This window comes from Lampris incognitus, chromosome 3 (genome assembly GCF_029633865.1).
Source record: "Lampris incognitus isolate fLamInc1 chromosome 3, fLamInc1.hap2, whole genome shotgun sequence".
NCBI lineage: Eukaryota > Metazoa > Chordata > Actinopteri > Lampriformes > Lampridae > Lampris > Lampris incognitus.
The window spans coordinates 28,636,211-28,658,374 of record NC_079213.1 but is presented as its reverse complement, the minus strand read 5'-3'; the positions used below and the strand labels follow the sequence as shown (position 1 = coordinate 28,658,374).

The 22,164-nt window shown below is 41.8% G+C and overlaps 1 protein-coding gene across 4 annotated transcripts in view; it reads right to left on the bottom strand.

The window, feature by feature from the left end:
- The window catches only part of ppp1r12a (protein phosphatase 1, regulatory subunit 12A), an 82,041-nt gene that overhangs the window by 33,922 nt on the left and 25,955 nt on the right, over positions 1-22,164 (bottom strand). For all 4 annotated transcript variants that reach the window (XM_056276065.1, XM_056276066.1, XM_056276067.1 and 1 more), the window contains exons 2-3: positions 19,633-19,763; positions 13,067-13,185 (exon numbers count right to left, since the gene is read on the bottom strand). In XM_056276065.1, the coding sequence (XP_056132040.1) occupies positions 13,067-13,185; positions 19,633-19,763 (250 nt within the window). The remainder of the gene's footprint in view (positions 1-13,066; positions 13,186-19,632; positions 19,764-22,164) is intronic.

Here is a 22,164-nt window from a genome sequence, read left to right as displayed (position 1 = left end):
GTTAACAATAGTATAAACTGCTTGTGTTAATGCAACATAGATGTCCTTTTCTATAGTGGTTAACAATAGTATAAACTGACTAAAAACAGCCTAAACAATCTTTCAAATCAAAATGAGATATTTCTAATCATGTTATTAAAATAAAAAAGAAGGCTAGCCACACTTGCCGATTAACAAAAAGATTTGCAATATTTCCAATATACAAGAAATTTACTTACGACTTGAAAAAAAACCATCTTCTCTAGTAGCAACAGTAGAAATACCTTTTCCTCCAACATAAACTTCTCTTAAAAAGATTAAAGATAAACAGTCAGAAAATTATTGAACTAGGTACCACAGACACATACTGTTCAAGGTTAAATGTGATCTGTCACATTTGGAAGTTCCTCCTATCATTCTTTCCTTTATTCATTCACTATTTACATCACATCTCTCCTTCCTTCCTTCCTTCCTTCCCATACTATGTTTTCCAAAAAATGTCCTTGATTTTGAAATGTCCACAGCTTGTGTGCCTCAACAAGACCCAGGCCCTCATCCACTTGCTATTTTTTCCAAATAGCTCCTTTAATCTCGCTGAGAGACCACTCCCACGTCCAGCTGATTTATATAGCTTCATAATACTAATGACACTGTCATGTTCCAACTGAAGGCTTTCAGCTAAAGATTCCCTGATGTAGATTTGAGGAAGAAATCGTGATGCAAGGTCTTGAAAAAGTTTAGAAAACCTGTTGAATACACCGAGCATTGACATGTCAGCATGTAGTGTCAACTGAATAACATATGCCAGCAAATCTGTCAGCAGGTTGGGCATGTCACAATTTCCATCATCATATAGAAAGGCATCATCATGGGGTATATCCAGGGGATCATGATGGTGTTCATCCAGAGCACAGTCATCTGGTTCATCCGTGAAATGGTGATGGTTTTCAACAAACGTAGCATCATGGCATTCATTCAGGGCATCATCATGGAGAACATCTGGTTCATCATCTTCTTGGTTTGATCCATTCTCATATCTTTGACATGTCCTTTCCCTCTCAGCTTCCACAATATTCTCAATGAATGAAGACACTGACCCCTCCAGACTGAGATGATGTGCTCCATGCTCCTCTGCAATATGTCCAAGGACCAGCAATGGCAAGCTTTCTGAGTATGTGTTAGACTGAGATATAATAGAAGAGGCATCAGTTCCCAGTGTGGAGATAATGAGAAATTGGACATTGAAAATTTCAGCTGCCCTTTGTAGTGTGATGTGATCTCCGTAGGTCCCAAATTGTGACATGCTATCCAAGTATACATCCAAGTCATTTCCATCAACATAGTGAGACAAAGGTGTTCCATTTACGGTAAATGGATTAGACCTGAGATCTTGAACTATTTCATCCCTTAGGGTTGCTGCTGATCTGAATATTCCTAATGAAGCAAGCCGATCAGCTATGGCACTAAACTGGCAATTTCCATCGGGTGCTGGGTCAAACCGTACACTCACATCTAAGGAGTTATAGTCCCTCAGTCTGTCTTCATGTGTGTATGTCATCAAAAGTGGATGCAAAGTTAGAACTGACCGAAGATTTAGAGCGCTTTTTTTCTCGTTGCCGTGTTGTACTGGTCACATCAGAAACAAAGAACCATTTTTCTTGCACTTTAGCATCACCAGGAATCTTGAACTGAACTTTGTATTTTGAAAGCTTTATGTTACGTTTCATGATCCTACCAGGCAACACGCAATATCGTTTTGAAACTCGATGGGCACCATCTTTCACTCTCACCAAAACAGCTTCACTGACATGATAAAAAATTGGAGGATTTTTTTTAGATGCATGCCGGATCATCCGTTTACTGCAATGCTCAGTGGCTTTCTTTGCCATTTGTCTTTGTCTTCTTCGTTTTTCCTCAAATCTGAGCCGCTGTTTCAGGGAGGGTAAATTATTTTGTGGATCATTCGTGGATTTTTCACCAATGACACTGGATGGAGAACCTGCCAGGGGATGCATCACCGTGTTACTTTTTCTCCCATAGTATACTTGAAATGGAGACATCCAACTTAAAACTTCCTTTGGGTCTTCATTTAGCACTCGGGAATATGACGGCAATGTTTAACCCAGTTAACCCCTTTCCTCTGACAATTCACAAGGTCATACATGATCTTTTTCCTCAGCACTCTGTGGGTCCTCTCTACCTTTCCTTGGCTTTGGGGATGGTACAGTGAACTCTCAATTATTCTCACTTGCATTGATTCCATCAGCCTTTGCACAGCTCCTTTAAACTCTCTGCCTTGATCATGCTGCATAACTTGATTAGGGCCATGTTCAGCGTAGATATCATAAAGATGTTTTGCAATCTCTGAGCTGTCTTTACTTTTTAATGGTTTAAGCCATGTGTATCGACTAAAGACATCAATCACAGTGAGGATGTATCGATATGTGAAATGGCCATGCTTGATCTTCCACTTCCCCATATCAAGGAGGTCAATCTGATGCCGATCCTGTACTTCTTTGGCCCTGATGGGCCTCGGAATGGGTTTATTTCCAAATCTAGCCTTGTGGAGTTGGTAGCGTCTGGAGCAGTCCAGTGTTTTTTTAACCTTTCTTTCACTAATGCCAGAGTGTTGCTCATTTAGTCGCTTATTCAGCTTCCTCGCACCTGATCCCTTTGTGTCATCCAGACCTTTTTTTTACAATGCCACCAACTGCAGACTTCATAGCTACTGGCTTCCCGGCACATAGCAAGGTCTCTCCATCCTCGCTCAGAGAGTAGAGATTCCTATTTCTCCACAGCCTCACCAGAGCACTTTGTTGCGCTCTTGTACGTGCATTGACAGGAACATTGAACTCTCCCTTTATTTTCTTCACAATGACTTCATAGACATCTTTAGTCATTGATTGTTGTTGTCCATATCCCATGCAGACAACCCAAAGGGTACAGGCCACAATTATGCTGAACTGTAGAGCTGTCAAAAAATATTTTGTTTAATTGAATATATCATGTTGTTGTATTATGTTATAGTGGTAACTTACAGTAGTTTGCTGTTATTGGTCCCCGAAATTAATCTGTCATTTCAGAAACTTTCTAAAACCAATCTAGCATCTGCTAGTTTAGCTTATCATTGCTAATCAGATCATGGTTACTAACTTAAAAGTTTGGGCTTTAATCTGTTAGCATTTCATATTAGTTGCAAATCAATCAACATACATTTCTGACAGATTCTCTGAATCTGAAATCTGATATTTGTTCATACCTTTCATCGTGTTGCCTTTCAAATATTTTCCGTCTTAAGTGGTCAGAGGGCATGGCAAAACTGAAGCCAAAGTGTTTGGATCTCCCCCTGGTGGCTGGCTTTAGTACACGTACACATGCTATCACCACTATGTTGTGAACCAAACCAAAAAATAATGTATAATGCTAGTCCAGTTAGAGAATTTTAATTTTTCCTAATTGTTATACATATTATGAATGCAGATGAAGGACAATAATTTTGATGGTTTATTAAATTAATTAAACTGCATTATTTTTTCTGTTTCATATTTGTTTTTATCTTTTGTCTGCTTTCTAATCACATAATATTTGTTTAACATAATGCAGATGTGTGTATGTCTCCTGACATTTCAGTGCACTGATAATGTTTGTGTCTGTAACACGCACTTGGTGCAGTTTTTGTCTCTGAACATTCAAACACATTCTCTATGATTATAATAAACAATTATATTTGAATAAGTTTTGACTAATGAAACATCTTACTAGTTTGTAAAATTAATTCTTAGTTGAGTCATGCTAGAATGTTTAAAATCAATGTTGTTCTGACGTTATGTTTTTTTCAAATCAAGACATAAATTTTGGTGGTTTATTACATAATGCACCAAATTATTACATTTTCTTCATAAAAAAGTGTAACATCCGCATTTTGTAATAACCGGTGCAATAAGTAACAACTTATTACAAAATGCGGCAAACTTTATTACATATTGCGTTCAAGAATTTCATTACAAAATGCGGCAAGTTATTACGAAATGTGGCGTTATTACGTAATGATGTGAAAATGTATTACATTATTACATAATGCGGCGCTACAGGGTGGGATATATTAGGCAGCAAGTCAACAGTCAGTTCTTGAAGCTGATGTGTTGGAAGCAGGAAAAATGGGCAAGCCTAAGGATCAGTGGGACTTTGAAAAGGCCAAAATGTGATGGCTAGACAACTGTTCCCGATATGCAGTAGTCCAAGGAAGGACAACCGGTGAACTGGCAACAGGCTCATGGGCGCCCAAGGCTCACTGATGTGTGCGGTGAGCGAAGGCTAGCCTATCTGGTCCAATCCCACAGAAGCGCTACTGTAACTCAAACTGCTGAAAGAGTTAATGCTGGCTTTGATAGACAGGTGTCAGAACACAGAGTGCATAGCAGCTTGCTGCACACCAGTAGCTGCAGACATACCATGTAGCTGCAGACCAGTCAGAGTGCACATGATGACCCCCAGTCCACCATCTAAAGCATCTACAATGGGTACGTGAGCATCAGAACTGGGCCAGCAGTGGAGGAAAGTAGCCTGGTCTGATGAATCACATTTTCTTTTACATCATGTGGACAGCCAGGTGCGTGTGTGTCATTTACCTGGGGAAGAGATGGCACCAGGAGAAACTATGGGCAGAAGGCAAGCTGGCGGAGCCAGTGTGATGCTCTGGTTAACTTTCTGCTGCAAAACCTTGGGTCCTGGCATTCACATGGATGTTAATTTGACATGTGCCACCTACCTAGACATTGTTGTGGACCAGGTACACCCCTTCATGGTAACGGTATTCCCTGATGGCAGTGGCCTCTTTCAGCAGGATAATGTGCCGTTACACTGAAAATGTTTTTCAGGAATGGTTTGAGAAACATGACAAAGTTCAACGTGCCGCCTCGGCCTCCAAATTCCCAGATCTCAATCCAATCAAGCATCTGTGGGATGTGCAGGAAAAACAAGTCCGATCCATGGAGGCCCCATCTCGCAACTTACAGGACTTAAAGGATCTGCTGCTAACATCTTAGTGCCACAAACCAGAGGACACCTTCAGAGGTCTTGTGGAGTCCATGCCTTGATGGGTCAGAGCTGTTCTGGGTTTTGGCTGATCGGTGTATAAAGGAGTATGAGAAAATAACAATTATAGCGGAATTAACAAGTAAAAATAAATAAGAGTAATAAGTTCAGAGTCATAATTCGCCCTCAAAGCAATTTTCCTCCTTCTTGTCTGCCGCTAATCACCACATAGCTGGGTTTGTTCCAGCTGCCTGGATGACAATAAGTATCTCAAATACTGTAACAAAGCATCGTGCAGTTTAATGACTGATGCAATTATGTCCTACGCACGACACATGCAGCACGGCAGATCTAGCACACTGAAGTGACACCAAACCAGCAGCTTTCTCCAGCGCATATAGGAAATTAATTTTTTCCCCCCTACCGGTTAGTGGCAGGTGGTCACCATAATTTATTCGCCAAAGACCAAACTTAACCACAATTAGCAACCGGCGAATGTAAATTCTGGACACTGCAACTAAGTGCCAAAGAATTAGACAGGTAGGGGCAAGTCTGAAGAAGAAGCAACGATGTTGTGGCTTACAAGAAGATACGACAGAAGAACCAACATTTAACATCTAAAACCCAACCTTGGGATTTTGTTCAGTGATGGGAAAGGCTCAGAAAATAGGACTGGCAACTCTTTCATTTTAAAATGATCTCTGGGATTTAGACCGTCAATCAATGCATTCACCAATGACATCACAGGTGTCAGTAGGTTCAGTGTGTAGCTCTAACACTGCTGAGTTTTATGATGAGTATAGGCTTTGTGTGAACTTTGAGTAGAAGAGTAAGTAGAAATGTGGAAAACCATATTCACAAGTACAACACAGCTTTAATGCAGAATTCTTTGGCTAAATAATTCAAACTGCGGCCTTTTAAGTTCACGTTTAAAAGTAGCAATCCCACCCCCCCCTTTTTTTTCTCCCCAATTGTATCCAGCCAATTACTCCACTCTTCCGAGCCGTCCCAGTTGCTGCTCCACCCCCTCTGCTGATCCGGGGAGGGCTGCAGATTTAAAGGATCTGCTGCTAACATCTTAGTGCCACATACCAGGGGATACCTTCAGAGGTCCAGTGGAGTCTATGCCTTGATGGGTCAGAGCTGTTTTGGCAGCACAAAGGGCACCTACACAATATTAGGCAGGTGCTTTTAATGTTTTGGCTGATCGGTGTTTCAAGTAGTATGCGAAAATAACAACTATAGAGGAATTAACAAGTAAAAATAAGTAACAGTAATAAGTTCAGAGTCATAGTTCGCTCTCAAAGCAATTTTCCTCCTAGTCTGCCGCTAATCACCACATAGCTGGGTTTGTTTTAGCTGCTTGGATGATACATGTGGAGTCATCAGCCGCTTCTTTTCACCTGACAGTGAGGAGTAATGCCAGGGGGACGTAGCGTGTGGGAGGATCACGCTATTCCCCTCAGCCCCCCCCCCGAACAGGCGCCCCGGCCAACCAGAGGAAGCGCTAATGTAGCAACCAGGACACATACCCACATCCAGCTTCCAACCCACAGACACGGCCAATTGTGTCTGTAGGGACGCCCGACCAAGCTGGGGGTAACACAAGGTTTCAAACCGCCGATCCCTGTGTTGGTAGGCAACAGAATAGACCGCTATGCTACCCGGACGCCCCTCAAACTAGGAAATTGGGTGATTTTATCAGGCCAGATTTATTTATTATAACAGCTGACACATTAAATTTAACATCTGTTATTGTGTTGCATTCTCACATATGACATGTTCCAGTTTGGGTAGGGTGGCAGAGTGCACCACACATGTACACTGGAAATACACAGTTTATTTGCTGTAGTCAATGGGTACAAGCCAGGTAGAACAAAGTTGTCTGATCTCTCAGGGAGTAGCCTCCACTAGTTCTATAAAAGGCTGGGAGCCTAATGGCCCTTAAGTAGGACTACAGATCAGGAGCCCAGTGGAGGAGCTGGCAGTGATTCAAAGTTGATTTTTTTTTTTTTACAAAAGAACAGTGCGCCATCTAACAGGGCGCTGAGGTAACCAAGAGAAAATTCAGTGAACCAAAAAAACACAGATTAAGTCTCGACTCTCACCCCACCTCACAGACTACATATGGTCCGGTAAAGCCATAATAAAATGACTAAAAAGGAATCTGCCCTCAAGCAAATAAGGACACTCAAAAGAAAGCATATAGTTAATCCCTGGCTTCTTGTGAAAGTCAAGAGCAAAGGGACAAAATTAAATGGCTTTAATCTCAGCTGAAAAGGAAAACTGCTGACTAGCCCAATCCAAACGCCCCCCTGGCCTCTCAGCAGCCAGCCTAACAGTGTGTGACCCAGAGCATGGGTCAGAGCCACTGGCAGGGTTGTCCCTTTTCAGCCCATGACAGGGACAGGAAAGCAGCTTTTATGGGGTAGCAAGGGGGGTGGGAGAAAAGGGGGATGGTCTGAGCCATCTGGTCACCTGACCCACACAGAGTCGAGGATATGATTTGAAGGTCGACCCTGATGCAGGGCAACTGTGGCCAATACTTAACTTGTTTAACCCCATAACTGGGGTCTCTTTGAGCAAGGAGAAAGTCACATTACAAACATACAGGAGCATTACACAACAGGCCATTACATAACGCTGCCTGTTAGGTCTGACTCTGGAGAACCGAGCCGTGAATTCATCCAAAGTTGAACCATGAAATACTGATTTAACTATCCAAAAAAAACAAAAAAACAACAAAACGTCAGTTTGACAAAAAAAAAACAAAAAAACAAAAAAAAAAACTCTATTTCAATCATAAAGTGTATATACACTAAAATAGGTCTCAGGAGCCAGATTTATGCTGTTTAAATTAATAACATAGGCAAAAGCACATTTGGATCTGGATCCACCTTTTTTAAGCCCAAGCAAATGAGGCTGACAGCTGCAACTGGCTGAGATGCTCAGGGCTGTGCGGGTGTGACTCAAGCCACCTTTATATAACTTGCTTTTATGGTGCAAAACATGCTAACAAACAACAGTCTGTGGGCAATTATCACTGGCGAATGTGCTTCAGATTCTTGGGACTTCAGTTAACAAATTGAGAGGCCGCAGACGGGCCCTCCTCAAGATTTCTCCACTGCTGCCTTAATTGTCATGGTTCATGTTACTGATATCCAACTGCTCCCAGTCCTGGACCACACCTAAGTAGAGGGTCAGTCAAACCACAACGAGATGTAAATTATATAAAGGTTCTGTCCCTCTTCCTCCATCCGTGGACAAACAATTATACATACATACATACATACACACACACACACACACACATATATATATATATAAATCCCCCTCTCACCCTTTTTCGGGTGTTGTGTGTCTTCCTCAAGCTCGGGTCCTCTACCAGAGGCCTGGGAGTTTGAGGGTTCTGCGCAGAACCGTCGTGTGTACACAGGCACACACACACACACACGCACACACACACGCACGCACACTGGAATATATTTCCAGTATTAAAAATATTAATACTATTCGAATGCTAGAATTGCCATTCAAATGTGTAATTTTTTAAAATTTATTTTAAATATATATAAATGTGTTGGCTAATGTTAGCGAATCTCGTTCTTCTCGCCTGCCTACCCATGTGAAATGCTTTTGACGTGTCATGAACAATAAAGTTTGAGTCTGAATCACAATATCATTAAATGTGCGCAATACTGTTAACGTCACTATCACAGAAATGGCGGAAAGAGAGGACATAACAGAGATCACCACTCCTGACCATTTGAGAAGCAAGGTGTGGAAAATATTTGGATTTCAGTCAACAAACTGAAAAAATCACAAATCCAGATATAGTAATCTGCAGAATATGCAAGATCCAAAAGAAATACCACACTACAACCAGCAACCTGAGGGCACACCTGCTAACGCTACACCCTGGTACGCTAGCAACAGAGCTAACGGAGTCTGATGAACCGCAGCTAAGGCAGGCAAGAATGGCCTCCTTTTTGCCTCCCTCCTCATCGAGACGTTTACCAGCTACCCGCCCAACAGTGATAAGAGAAACTGACACGGTTTATCTGCAAAGATATGAGACCGATCAACATCTCGCAGTGGTCTGGATTTAAAGATTTCGTCCACAAGCTTGAGCCAAGGTACACGGTTCCTAGCCGTGCGACCATCGCCAACAGAGTTGTGAAACTGTACGATACCACTAAAGACAACACCAAAAAAATGCTAAGTGGAGAAAAGATCGCCCTGACCACTGATGGGCGCTTATATTCACCCCTAATTTGACCATAAATAGCCTAATCTACAAAATACATTGGAACATGTAGCCTACATGAAAAATGTGATTTGAAAGAATGTACCATTGACAATTGATAAAGACTGGCTAGTTCATTAGATTAGGATATCAATCACCATGTGTTCGCTATAGTAGAGGATTTTAACTAGCTTCATAGGGTTACATCACGGTATATTCTTTCAAATCACAGGCCTAATTATGCAAGGCTTGTTTTGTGCACCCACACGTGGATGCAGTGAGCTAAGCACCAACTGCACACTGACAGTTAAGGCTAAACTAACATAACCCTTAACTTGGCATAATTTCTTATATCATAATAAAACCTGCGTTGAACGCATAAGTTGTCTATCAACACGCAACTACGGTAGGCTACATCTTCATTCAAGTAGCCTATACCGACCCGTGCGTAAAGACGCACACAACTCATTCAACAACACCGTAGCTATCTCCTAAATAGGAATTGTATGTCGTGTGCACAAATTAACCAAAACATGCATGCACAAATTAACCAAAACGTGGGAACGAATTGTATTGCGCACAAATTAACCAAAACATAAGGTATTTCAATAGGTGATGGAAAATTTGTCTCCTCAGTCTCATTCTCCTGCTGGCAACTCCTATCCACTTAGGACACCTCTCGAGGTCTCCTAAATATCTGGGGGAGTAGGAGTGTTTCTTAGCCTTGAGAAAGTTGATAAATAGCTTTTATTCAAACCTGGACTTGACCTGGACTTTCTGAGAGTTCATTCGTCTTTCTAGACGTTTTGAGTGGTTGGAATGCCCTCTAGTGGACAGAATGTACTTAATAACCACATTCTGATACTGTAGACATTGACATAAGTCTGTAATAGGCTAAAGGACAAGCAGTGAACCGGCAACAAGGTCATGGGCGCCAAAAGCTCATTGATGTGTGTGAGGAGCGGAGGCTAGCCCGTCTGGTCCAATCCCACAAAAGAGCTACTATGGCTCAAATTACGGAATAAGTTAATGCTGGCTATGATAGACAGGTGTCAGAGCACAGTGCATTGCAGCTTGCTGCATAGCCACAGAATGCCCATGATGACCCCTGTCCACCGCCCAAAGTGCCTACAATGGGCACGTGACCATCAGAACTGGACCAGAGTGGAAGAAGAAGGAGGCCTGCTCTGATGAATCACGTTTTCTTTTACATCATTTGGATTGTTGGGTGCATGTACATCGCTTACCTGGAGAAAGATGGCACCAGGATGCACTATGGGAAGAAGGCAAGTCGGCAGATGCAGTGTGATGCCCTGGGCAATGTTTTGCTGGGAAACCTTGTCCTGGCATTCATGTAGATGTTACTTTGACACATACCACCTACCTAAACATCGCTGCAGACCAGGCACACCCTTTCATGGCAACAGCATTCCCTAATAGTAGTATCCTCTTTCAGCACCATAATGTGCCTTGCCACACAGCAAACATTGTTCAGGAAGGGTTTGAGCAACACAAAAAAGAGTTCAATGTGTTGCCCTGGCATCCAAATTCCCAAGATCTCAATCTGACTGACCAGCTTTGGGATGCATTGCAAAAACAAGTACACAAGGCCGATATGCAAAGATCCTCTGTGCCAGTCTGCCTGTTGGAATGTCATATTTTGTGGATCTGAGCCTATGACATGATGAATGCTGTACTCTTACTACTGAACTCAGTCTCCTATGCAGGCAGTTGGTGAGCTAAAAGCAACCAAATATCATGCTGTGAAACCACAATGCATTGCTCTCACATTGTACTTCCCTCATTTTGGTTCAGGTTTTACTAAAAAGTGTACTTAGGAGTGGATGACAACTAACCAAAACCATTACATCTTAACACTGTGGACTTTTTAAAGAGATGTGTCTGAAAACACCTTTAGTTTAGTGTTGCAACAAAAAGGATGCTGGTAGATGAGTTACTGTGCTACTAAAAATTCCAAGGCAGTTCATTATTACCCGTGCATATGAGCTGGGGAGTGATTCCCTGCCCTGGGGCCAGAAACACATGCCTGCACATGGCCTTTCAACAGGCGAGATGGTGTCTTTCATCATTTCAAGAATGCTCTGGCCAAAAATAGAAAGACCTGGCTTTCCAGTTGCACATCATCGTTTAATAGCTTGCAACGCAAATGGATCACATTGCTCCATTATGTAAGTTTCTTCAAACAAGTGAGCAATGAAAGTAAACAGCAATTAGACTTACCAAGAGCTCACCGACAGTCCAGGACAACGTACCTGTCCACCCATGACATTTCTAGATAATGTGCAGACACGGCATGAGAAACGGGTATGTTAGGAAAGGCATATGAATCAAGGTACAAGTGTGCATCCGGACTGTGTCTTGACACAGCCAGAATATGAGGTAGAGCCACATTGACCCAAACTCAATTTGGACTGGAAGTTGTTGAGAATAATAAAAAGCTTGAGATGCCAAAATGCGTTTCAAATAGGAATTATGCGTGCACATGCATTTGAAGTTTGAATTATTCTGATCTTATTTGCAGTTGACTGGATGTACTATTATCAACAGAAAAATCGCAGAAAGATATCTAATGAGAAACTATATTTCAATATCAACACATTCATTATCCAAAGTCTTACTCGGGGTCACAGGGATGCTGGAGCCTATCCCAGCGGTCACTGAGCAGCAGGCAGCGAGACACCCTGGACAAGCCACCAATCCAACAATATATCAATATCAACACATTTTGGACTATATTCGTACAATTGTTGGAGGATGGGTCAAAACTAAGGACTACAGATAAGAGGTTGTACTGTGCCATGCCCTCATCTTATCTGACAAGGCAACGCAATTACAGTACATAGCCAGAGGCCAACCTAATAATACATCCGTTTATGATCAAGTATAAAAATAATTCAAATACTAATCTCTTTCCTTTCTGCACAATATGCAAACATTACCAAGGCACACAAGGGATTATGCGCTGGATGATCATAAGCTACCAATTAACTCTAAAAAGCCACCAACATAGTGGGGTGAGGTTTAACCAATTTTATTTAAAATTCTGTGTGCTTTCAAAAACTGAAGAGCTGAATGCTGAGGCACCATGGGTCTAGTGTGGGACACTGGTTCAGAATCAGTGACAGAGTTCGCATACACACCAAAATTAGATTAGCCTGATTTAGATGATGTCTGAATGAGACTTTTTTTTCTTACCACAACCAAGGAAGAAAAAAAAAGGGGGGTGGGAAAGTCATAGCCACAGTAGGCCTATTTTGATTAAAACATGGAGAGTATTCAAAAGAGTTATTCAAAATACTGTTCTGACATGTAAACCTTAATCTTAAAAATGCCATTATCAATCGCAATTTTTGTGACACCTTCCAACAATAAAGATTTCTGACACCACCTGAAAAGTGACAATTGTAGGACAGACAGCTCCCATATGACATCGGCAAAATGACAGAAAAATGAGAAACAACATTAAACATGTTTTAATAAAGCGCAGGGGCCATCCTCATGCTATATAATCTGACCGTAATTGATATGGCTGCCACAGAAATGACACTGCCTTGCCATGGCTTTAAAAACAAAAGGGAAATTTAAATATAGGCACTTGGGAGGGCATGCCGCAGAGGGGCCGTTCAACAAAAACCATCATTATTGGGAACCATGGTGTGTTGCATGTAAACTGGAATATGAAAAGATATTAAACACAATTAATTTTAACGGCTCAATCTGGCTATTTTGTCCGATTCAGAATCCGGGCTTCAACTGGGTTACCGAACGAGTGTCAGAGTTTTGTACCTTGTCGGTTGATCTCGTTCTGCAAGAGCTCCTCCATTGCCTCCTCTTCAGCAATGTCCAAAGGCGTCTCGCCCTCGCTGTTCACAACTCCTACACTGGCCCCCTGACTGATCAGATATCTGCGTGAGTACAAACAAAACTTTGTCATTAGCGAGAATGAGACACTACAGGGAAACATCTGGCCTGAGAAAAATACTTCTGAAAAGCAAGTCCATTTCTTTATTCTACATGGGAAAGTTACAGGCCACCGACAGCGGAAAGAGAACACATTCGCAAATGTGTTCTCTTTCCCCTGGTCTTAAACTCCTGAGTTTAAGTGGTCTTAAACTCCTGAGTTTAAGACAACTGTACATTAGTCACTTTCTTTAACTGAAAAAGAAAAAGTTGTTATAATTGATAGGCCAGGTTCAATGTGTCTGTCAACTCATTACAAACACTGCTGAAACTTGCGTGTGTCGTTGTTCACCATATATTTCTCACAAGAATGGTACACAAGTTATTGCACAATCAAAAACACTTCACGAAGAAACACAATTTGGTCCTCAGATTATATCAAGCTTGTATGATTTCTAAAGCTGGAATTTGGATGAATCCAGAAGAATTCCGGTGGTGCAAGATGGACAACACAAATCTCCAATGGTGAATGACAGCAGCCAATGAGAGTTGAGCTTCAGCGGGAAAATAGAAATATAGCAGGAACTGACCGAGCTGCTGTCTGTCCATGTTTGGTCTTGTACTATCGTTTACAATCTCACATCATATGTGCGATTTCAGTGTTGCCGCACTCTTGACAGTGGAACCACATCTCAGACCACTCATTAACATTTGACGCTCACAGTCCTCAAGTTTGTGCTCCATATCCCTGGCTTACACTGCAGTGTGGCCAGAAGATAGAAACAACAGATCTGCTTAAGTTTGTTGAATGCTTCCAATTTGCACAATCTTTTAGCATTTTAGCAGTTACACATGCGGCTCGAATTTGCTGCTAAAAAAATGCCAATACCTGTGTGACAGTATTATTTCTCTCTGGTCAGGAGTTGGCAAAACAACTCTGGGCCTAAATGTAGTGTTATGATGTAATGTTTAATGCTTTTTAATCAGCTTTAAGGACCTGTCACTCTACTGAAACTACTCTGACCACAGTGGTGAACGATCTTCCACTAGTTACAGTGCCTTGCAAAAGTATTCAACCTCCTTGACAGCCATCACTAATTTCTGGATTATAAAAGATACACATCTGTTCCTGAACAATATTATTTTTGTGAACCCATAAGCTCTAACAGCATGTTCCCAAAACCAAAATAAGTTATGTTTCGCTTATTTTTTTACAAATGAATTAAAAACTAAAATATAGTGCCTAAGTATTCCACCCCTACTTATCAATACTTTGTAGAGTACCGTTTTGCTGCAATATCAGCCATGATTCTCGTTGGGTAAGTATGTACAAGCTTTGCACATTCTTCTAGAGTAATTTTTGCCCGTTCTTGGCAGAATTTGTACAGGTCTTGCAGGTTGGTGGGATGGTACCTCTGTGCCACAGATTTTCAATGGGGTTGCGGTCCGGACTTTGACTTGAACACTCCAAAATGTTCACCTTTTTGTTGCTGAGCCATGCCATTATTGCTTTAGCCTTGTGCTTAGGATCATTGTCCTGCTGGAGGGTGAACCTTCTTCTCCCAAGCTTCAGTTTTATGGCAGACTGCAACAGGTTTTCTTCCAATATTTCCCTGTATTTAGCGCCATCCATTCTTCCCTCAATTTGAACAAGGTTCCCAGTGCCTGCAGACGAAAAGCAACCCCATGGCATTATGCTGTCACCACCAAGCTTCACTGTAGGAAGGGTGTTTTTTAGGGCATGAGCAATGTTAGGTTTGCGCCACACACAACGCTTTGAGTTTTGGCCAACTTTCGTCTCATCTGCCAAACCTTTACCCACATCTTAAGTGGGTCTCTCTCATGCTTGGTAGAAAACTCCAAGCGCGCTTTTATATGCATAGTTTTGAGAAACGGCTTCTTTCTTGCCACCCTCCCATACAGGCCAGATGGAGAGCCCGTGATATGGTTGACTCATGCACATTTACTCCAGTTTCAGCCACTGACCTCTGGACCTCCTTCAAAGTGATTGCAGGATCATCTGTGGCTTTCCTCGCCAGCCCATGTCTTGTTCGGACACTTAGCTTTGAGGGACAGCCTGTCCTACAAAGCATCTGGGTGGTATGCTACAGCCTCCACTTTCTGACAATGGATCCAACAGTGTTCCATGGGACATCCAAACATTTGGATATTGTTTTGTATCCCTTTCCCGCCTTCTGCACTGTAATCACTTTGTCTCTTACTTCAGTATTATGCTCCTTTGTCTTCATTTTCTGATGGAGTTCACGCCCGGCTAATGAACTCTACACAGAGTGCTTTTTATATCCATAAACGAGACGGTTACTTTAATATCTTACAGTCCATCTGTCCATTATCCGAACCGCTTATCCTTCTCCCAGGGTCACGGGGGTGCTGGAGCCTTTCCCAGCAGTCATTTGGCGGCAGGTGGGGAGATACCCTGGACAGGCCACCAGGCCATCACAGGGCCCCCCCACATATCGATAATAAATACTAATATCTTACATACCTGTAAGATATTAGTATTTTGTATTGCTTCGGCAATACATATACTAATATCTTACAGGTGCAAACTAATTATGTCCAATTTTGTTTACCTGAGTTTGTTTTAGGAATAATCTGTCATTTGTGTAAACTTGGCACTTTCAGAGTACAAGGGGTTTAATACTTATGCAAGCACTATATTTTCGTTTTTAATTTATAGATAACAAGTCAGCGAAACAACTTATTTTGGCTTTGGGAACATGCCGTTAAGAGCCTATAGGTTCACAAAATAACATTGTTCAGGGACAGATATGTGAGAATCTTTTATAATCCCGAAATTATGACTATCAAGGGGGTTGAATATTGCAAGACACTGTACGGACTTTGATTCTACCTCTGTGCTTCTACTGCTGGACCTCAGTACAGCCTTTGCCACCACTGATCACTGTATAATATTAGACAGAATACATTTTAATTATTATTATTACTACTATTGCAAACTGTTCTCTTCTCTCTCTGAATTATGTCTTCTCCTTTCTCTTCTCCTGTGTATGTGAATAGTGTTATGCGAGTCTCCCCCGTGTGCACTTGTAGTCTTTTCCTCCTCCCAGCTCTCTATGGTGATGGTGGTCACCACCTGGACACTGCTTGGCATCCTCCTCATCATATTTTTTTTTATATATATATAGATATCTTATTTATCCATATCATGTTTCAATGTTACATCCTTCTTTCACTCTGATGTGACTAAAGTTTTTTATTGTTTCTTCTCCAGCATATGTGAATGATGTGATGTGAGTCTCCCCTGTGTGCATGTGTAGTCTGTCCACCTGTCAGGTCTACATGGTGATGGTAGTCATGTGGCTCAGGTCCTAGACTGTTCCGATGGCATCTGTACACTGTTGGCATCCTCCTCATCATATTCATAAATCTTATAGTTGCATGACAATTCTGTTATCCTCTTTCAATGTTGTATTGTGTAAATTGTGTTTTATTCTGTACACACAACATCTATTGCACGTCTGTCCGTCTTGGGAGAGAGATCCCTTCTCGGTTGCTCTCCCTGAGGTTTCTTCCCATTTTTTCTACCCATTAAAGGTTTTTTTTTTAGGGAGCTGTTCCTTACCTGATCCAAGAGTCTAAGGACAGGATGTCGTATTGCTGTAAAAGTCCACTGAGGCAAATTTGTGATAATCGGCTATACATATAAATTCACTTTACTTTCTGCTCTCAGTGACCAATTAGACTGAGCAACTCTATTTCTTTCTAATAAAGATGAATTTAATTAGGGCCAGCTGTTGAACACTGAACATAACAGGAATTGAAACATAATATCCAATGTGGAAGTCAGCAGTGCATGTTAACTATATGCAAAGTGAAAACTGAAAAATTGCACAACTGTTAAATTCTGTATCATGAATCAACAATTGACCTTTTGCAAAGTCCCGCCGGCCCTTAGTTACTGTTGCTATGCCTGTCAAGCATTTCAGAACTATCCAGGAAGTAGCCGGAAAACACCAAAACGTGAAGGAAGAAATCAGCGCATCGTGTGGGTAAAAGTAACAGGAATAATACGTTAGCTGTATTAGCTATCAATAATAGCTAGTAGCAAGCTTAGCTTGGAGCATACAGGTATTTTTGTTGATTTTGGATGGATTAAGCTGGCCATGGGGTCTGCTATACTGCGAAATCTATTGCCGACATTGCGCTTCTTGCGTTCTGGGTTTCGGGAGGGAAAGAAAATTACACCCCTTCCAAACTTGTCAGATATCTAGTATCTGATTTGCAGATCCCATAGGCACACCGTTTCAGCATTTTGCTGTGTTTGAAAGCTTGACGGACCGTTGCTAAGGTAGGATTGGACAAGCACCGTTCTGGGGCGGTATTTTGCGAAAGGTCAATTATATAACAAGTCTGTTTTAATGACCACCCCACACTTGCAATTTTTAGAAGTCTGCATGTCCCTATATTGACTCATCATTTGAGTTTAGAAACACTAGCGCTAAATCTATAAAATCCTCCAGAACCAAAGTCAGATAACCAAGACTAAGTATAATAATATAATCCTGTATTCATGGTGACTTAGCGTTTTAACCCCTTAAATCTGTGGGCTGTCTCTTTCTCTCTCTGGGATAACTTCTCTGCCTTTACTGATTCAGGAGACTTTTCAGGCACACAACATCTTGGCTTCTGCTGCTTCCAATTAAAGTTGCAGAGAGACTCAGGCCCTTCTCATTAGGCCATATACCACTTCAAACTGGCACACTGATTATGACTTCCCCCTGGATCAGCAATTGGCTGACCACAGTTACGTCTCCAGAGTTTTACATTGTCTTGATTGCGCTTTCTAGTCCAACTATTTTCGGCTGGTGTTACTAGGTTTGGTGGCTTCGTGGTTTAGAGACCCACAGTGGGAGTCCAACTAACCCTTCCACTGGATGGTTGTGGGTTTGACACCAAGGGCTTTGGAGGAAAACAGCATGTCTTCATGCGCTGCAGTTCTCATTATGCTGAATGGACTTGTCGTTGGTGGGTTTGAAACATGGCTAGTGACAGCTCACCACCCACATCAGGTCACCAAACTGCCCGTGATGACACGATGCTTCCATTAGTCATCCATATCAGTCCAGGCACTTGACCTTTACATGCATTGTATGGAAACAACAAACTTCTTGTCCTCTGTAATATTAGCTCACTGCAGTTTTTTTTTTTCCATCCTAGCAGGAGGCAAACTGGATACTCGATCTGGAGAAGCACTGCTTCTTGAAATGAGAACAAAATCAATTTTTTAATATCCACAAAAGCAGATGTTTAATTTCCACAGGAAATAATGTGATTCTTACCATTCTAATATGTAAAATGACAGCTGAATAACTAAACAGAATTTCTCCAGGCTAACAGCCAGTTAGTGAATGCGTGAGGAATTAGGCTCAATAGTAGAGGGAAAAGAACTTAGCCTACACCTTCTGTTACTTCTTGGGAAAACATTGATGGTGGGATAATACTAACAACGCTGGGGCTGGATTCTTGTAATGTAACACAGAAGCAAAACAGGTCACAGCACACTCATGACACACCAAACAATGAGTACAAGTGAGCCCCTTCATCCTGCCTGAAAATCCACTGATAATATCTCTTGCCTCGCTCTGTTCCCGATGACCGCCCTTCTTACCTCAAAAGGAAAAGAGAAAGAAAATACTACAATGTAATTCTAGAGCTTAAATGCAGATATAACTACTGACCCTGATCTGTCCATATACGGTACATCAGTCTTGAATTGGGACATCTGAGCAATCAGCTGCGCTGCAACTCTGGTCAGAGTGTAATGAGAGCTGTGGGTCACAGCAAATGGGGACTGCTGATAAATATACTAAATATGAAAATAGACCTTTTCTGGTCATCATTTTCTGGTAGATGACCTTACTGCACTGGCGAGAACTGATTTAGGACTCAAGTATTGTATCAGTGTAGTCATTTCTTTACAAATTCGGTATAATCCATTTCATTTCCTGATAGCAATAGGAGTTTTGCAATGGTTGAAGATATGCTGATATGTTTAAAAAAACAAAAAACAAAAAACAATCCAACAGCATACAAGCCCACAAACTAATTCCTTATTTACCCTTCATCCGTTGTCTACGCAGAAACTCATTTCCTTGAGGTGAAGCCAGGTCGATGCGTTTAGCTAGGTTGGGTGGGCGTCAATCTTCAAGCCAGCTTTCAAATGACAGGGTCACAAATGACAGCTCTAAGAAGGACAAGGCATTCAAGACCTAAGCCGGACCCTGGCCATGTCAGCCATGACAGTGCTTTGTTTTTGGCATCCCAAATTACTTCCTGATCCACTCTGCCTAAATTATGTCATTTTCTACTCAGCTTGAGAAGACTGAAAAAAAGGATAAGGATGGATAAAATCTGATGCAGACGTCACTTCATATACTGCCTTGTCTACAAGCACTTGCATTACTTACTCTGCTATGTCCATGTATCCACAGGAGGCTGCGGCATGGAGTGGGATCCAACCCTCGTTGTCAGGCTGGTTGATGCTGGCTCCATGCTCCACGAGGAAGGTCACCATGTCAACGTTGTCATCTATGCAAGCCTAAAAGAAAGCAAAGCAAAAAAGATGGATGGTAAGACTACTGAAAGAAGCAGGTACTGCTACCTGCCTTGTGTGGACGCGCACATGGGCTTATATCAGCACGATAGAGAACCAGTCATGGAAACCGCATTTCACTCCCTTTTGATGGATCGCCACATGCCTAAAGAATTGTTGCTAGGGCAGAGTTCCCAAAATGCCTGCACATTGCAAGGGTGCTTTGAATACCACATAGTACTGCAGATGGAGATAACCAAGCAGTGTGCCTCTACTAATTTTTTCCAGGAATACTGAATTGCTTGCATTAAAACATCTTGCAAAGACCTTTTATCTATACAATGAGGCAATTTTCAAATTATTAGATAAAACCCAGTGATAATCATAAAAGATCACATGCTCTACTTTTAAGGCTTAAAATTAACCCAACCAAACCACATACTGTGGTTCTGGATAGTCCAAGAAATTCTTCCTGAATACAAATCGTCATTCCCCAATCAAGTTGAAACTTGATTAGTTTAACATAACGTGTTTGCATTTTCTATACTACACCCTGTTGTGCATTATTAAGGCAAAATTTGACATGGCCAACACCCTCAGACCCTTCACCCAGCTGGGTTCATATGGTGTGCATGCACTCTGGGGATGTTTCCAGACTTGATAAGAAGGGCTACGCAGAAATCGGAGCCAATCAGAGTCTGCATGCTTCTCAAAAAAAAGAAAGAAGCAGTCTGGGGACAATTTGCAAGGAGGTCAAAATTTTCCCCTCTTTATTCACACCAGGGGAACACAGAGGAGCAGCAGAGATCCTTGAGCACACTGTTCAATCGGTCAAAAGAAAGGCCTGCAGAGGCCTAGGGGTTAAGTTGCCACCCAACATCAAAGACAAACAGATAACAAGGTAAGTAGCAACAAAGCAACAGGGAGAAGGGCCTCGGGGGGGGGGGGGGTATGGGCGTGATTAAAGCCCAGGCTGAATGAGACCAAAGACAGCTCTCACTTCTTATAGAAATTACTAAGAAAACGGATGGAAAACGTTTTAGACCATCAAAACTGTTGTTGTAAAAACTAGAAAATGTCACACTGAAACTCTTATTAAGCTCATGCAAAACATCCTCTGTATGTTGACTGCAGCAATCCAACATCTATAATAAGATGCTGAATGGTCTTAAAAAGAATATTTAGATTTTTGTCAGGGAAGTTCCTACATGCACGGTTAGGGTATCTGTGATAAGTGTTCATCGGGGACAAGTAACATAAAATCCTTGCAGAGCTTTCCTCCATCAGCAATTTGAAAACTCAGCTGTGCCCCCCTCTTTAATACCGTGCCTGTAAAGTCTCCGCTCTCCTGGGGTTGCTATGACAACCAAAGCATTGACGTGGAAACACACACACACACACACACACACACACACACAAGCCTCACGTTCAGGGCACACGACTATCTGGCTGGAATCCTTGTCCAAATTTGGACCGCTTGCAACGCCCTACATGGACAGGGCTAGAGAGTGCCTGTGTGGGCCTCACTGAGCTTATCTGGAGCTCTGTGTATGTGTGTGTGTGTGTGTGTGTTACGGGCTTGCTCGGGCCATTTGACAGGACTTCTCAGTCTTCAGGTCGGACTGAGGGGACTGGGTTCACCTGACTTTGCGGTGTAAGGTACACCCTTGCAGCACAGTGCCACAACAGAAAGTTCAGCTCTTCATTGATTTAACAAGGTTTGGTAACTGAATATCACTGGTAGGGTTTGGAATCAAATCACTGGCTCCAACTTGGTGCCAAAATACTAGTAAGCTCCTGGACAAACTGTGTCATTTTCTGTATTGTACTCTCTAATTCACTTAATAGCATTCAGGCATCACTGCATATACTACTCCCTAGCAAAACCAGGTCCCTTACAATGACGCTGCAGCTGATTATGCTTAATGTTATCCACTTCCATTTAGAGCAATATATCGATACAGTGATATTAAACAAGATTTTGTACAGGACATTGGTATGAAACAAGATTTTGTATGGGACTTTGGTTATCGTAAAAGTGTGATGTAGTCTCCAAAGCTACATTACAGTTAAATGAGAATTAGCTGAGTGAAATGATCAATGACCACTTTTACTTGCTTGGTCATCAAATCCACATCCAAATTACATTACATTTTTTTGTCCATTAAAGTCCCCCTCCAGTCATGTTTTACGACATAAAATGTTCTGCTGGATTGTCTGTGTTTTTCTGCAAAATAAGTTCAATTATCTTGCCAAATTCCTGAAAATCCCACCTATTCCTCCCTCATTAAAAGAATACAGGATCTATGAATATGCAAATTATCCCGCACCTGCAGCTCCCCAACCCTCCACTGCTTGTCTGCACTGCATATACCTGCTTCACCATCAACTCTGCTCTTCAACCACA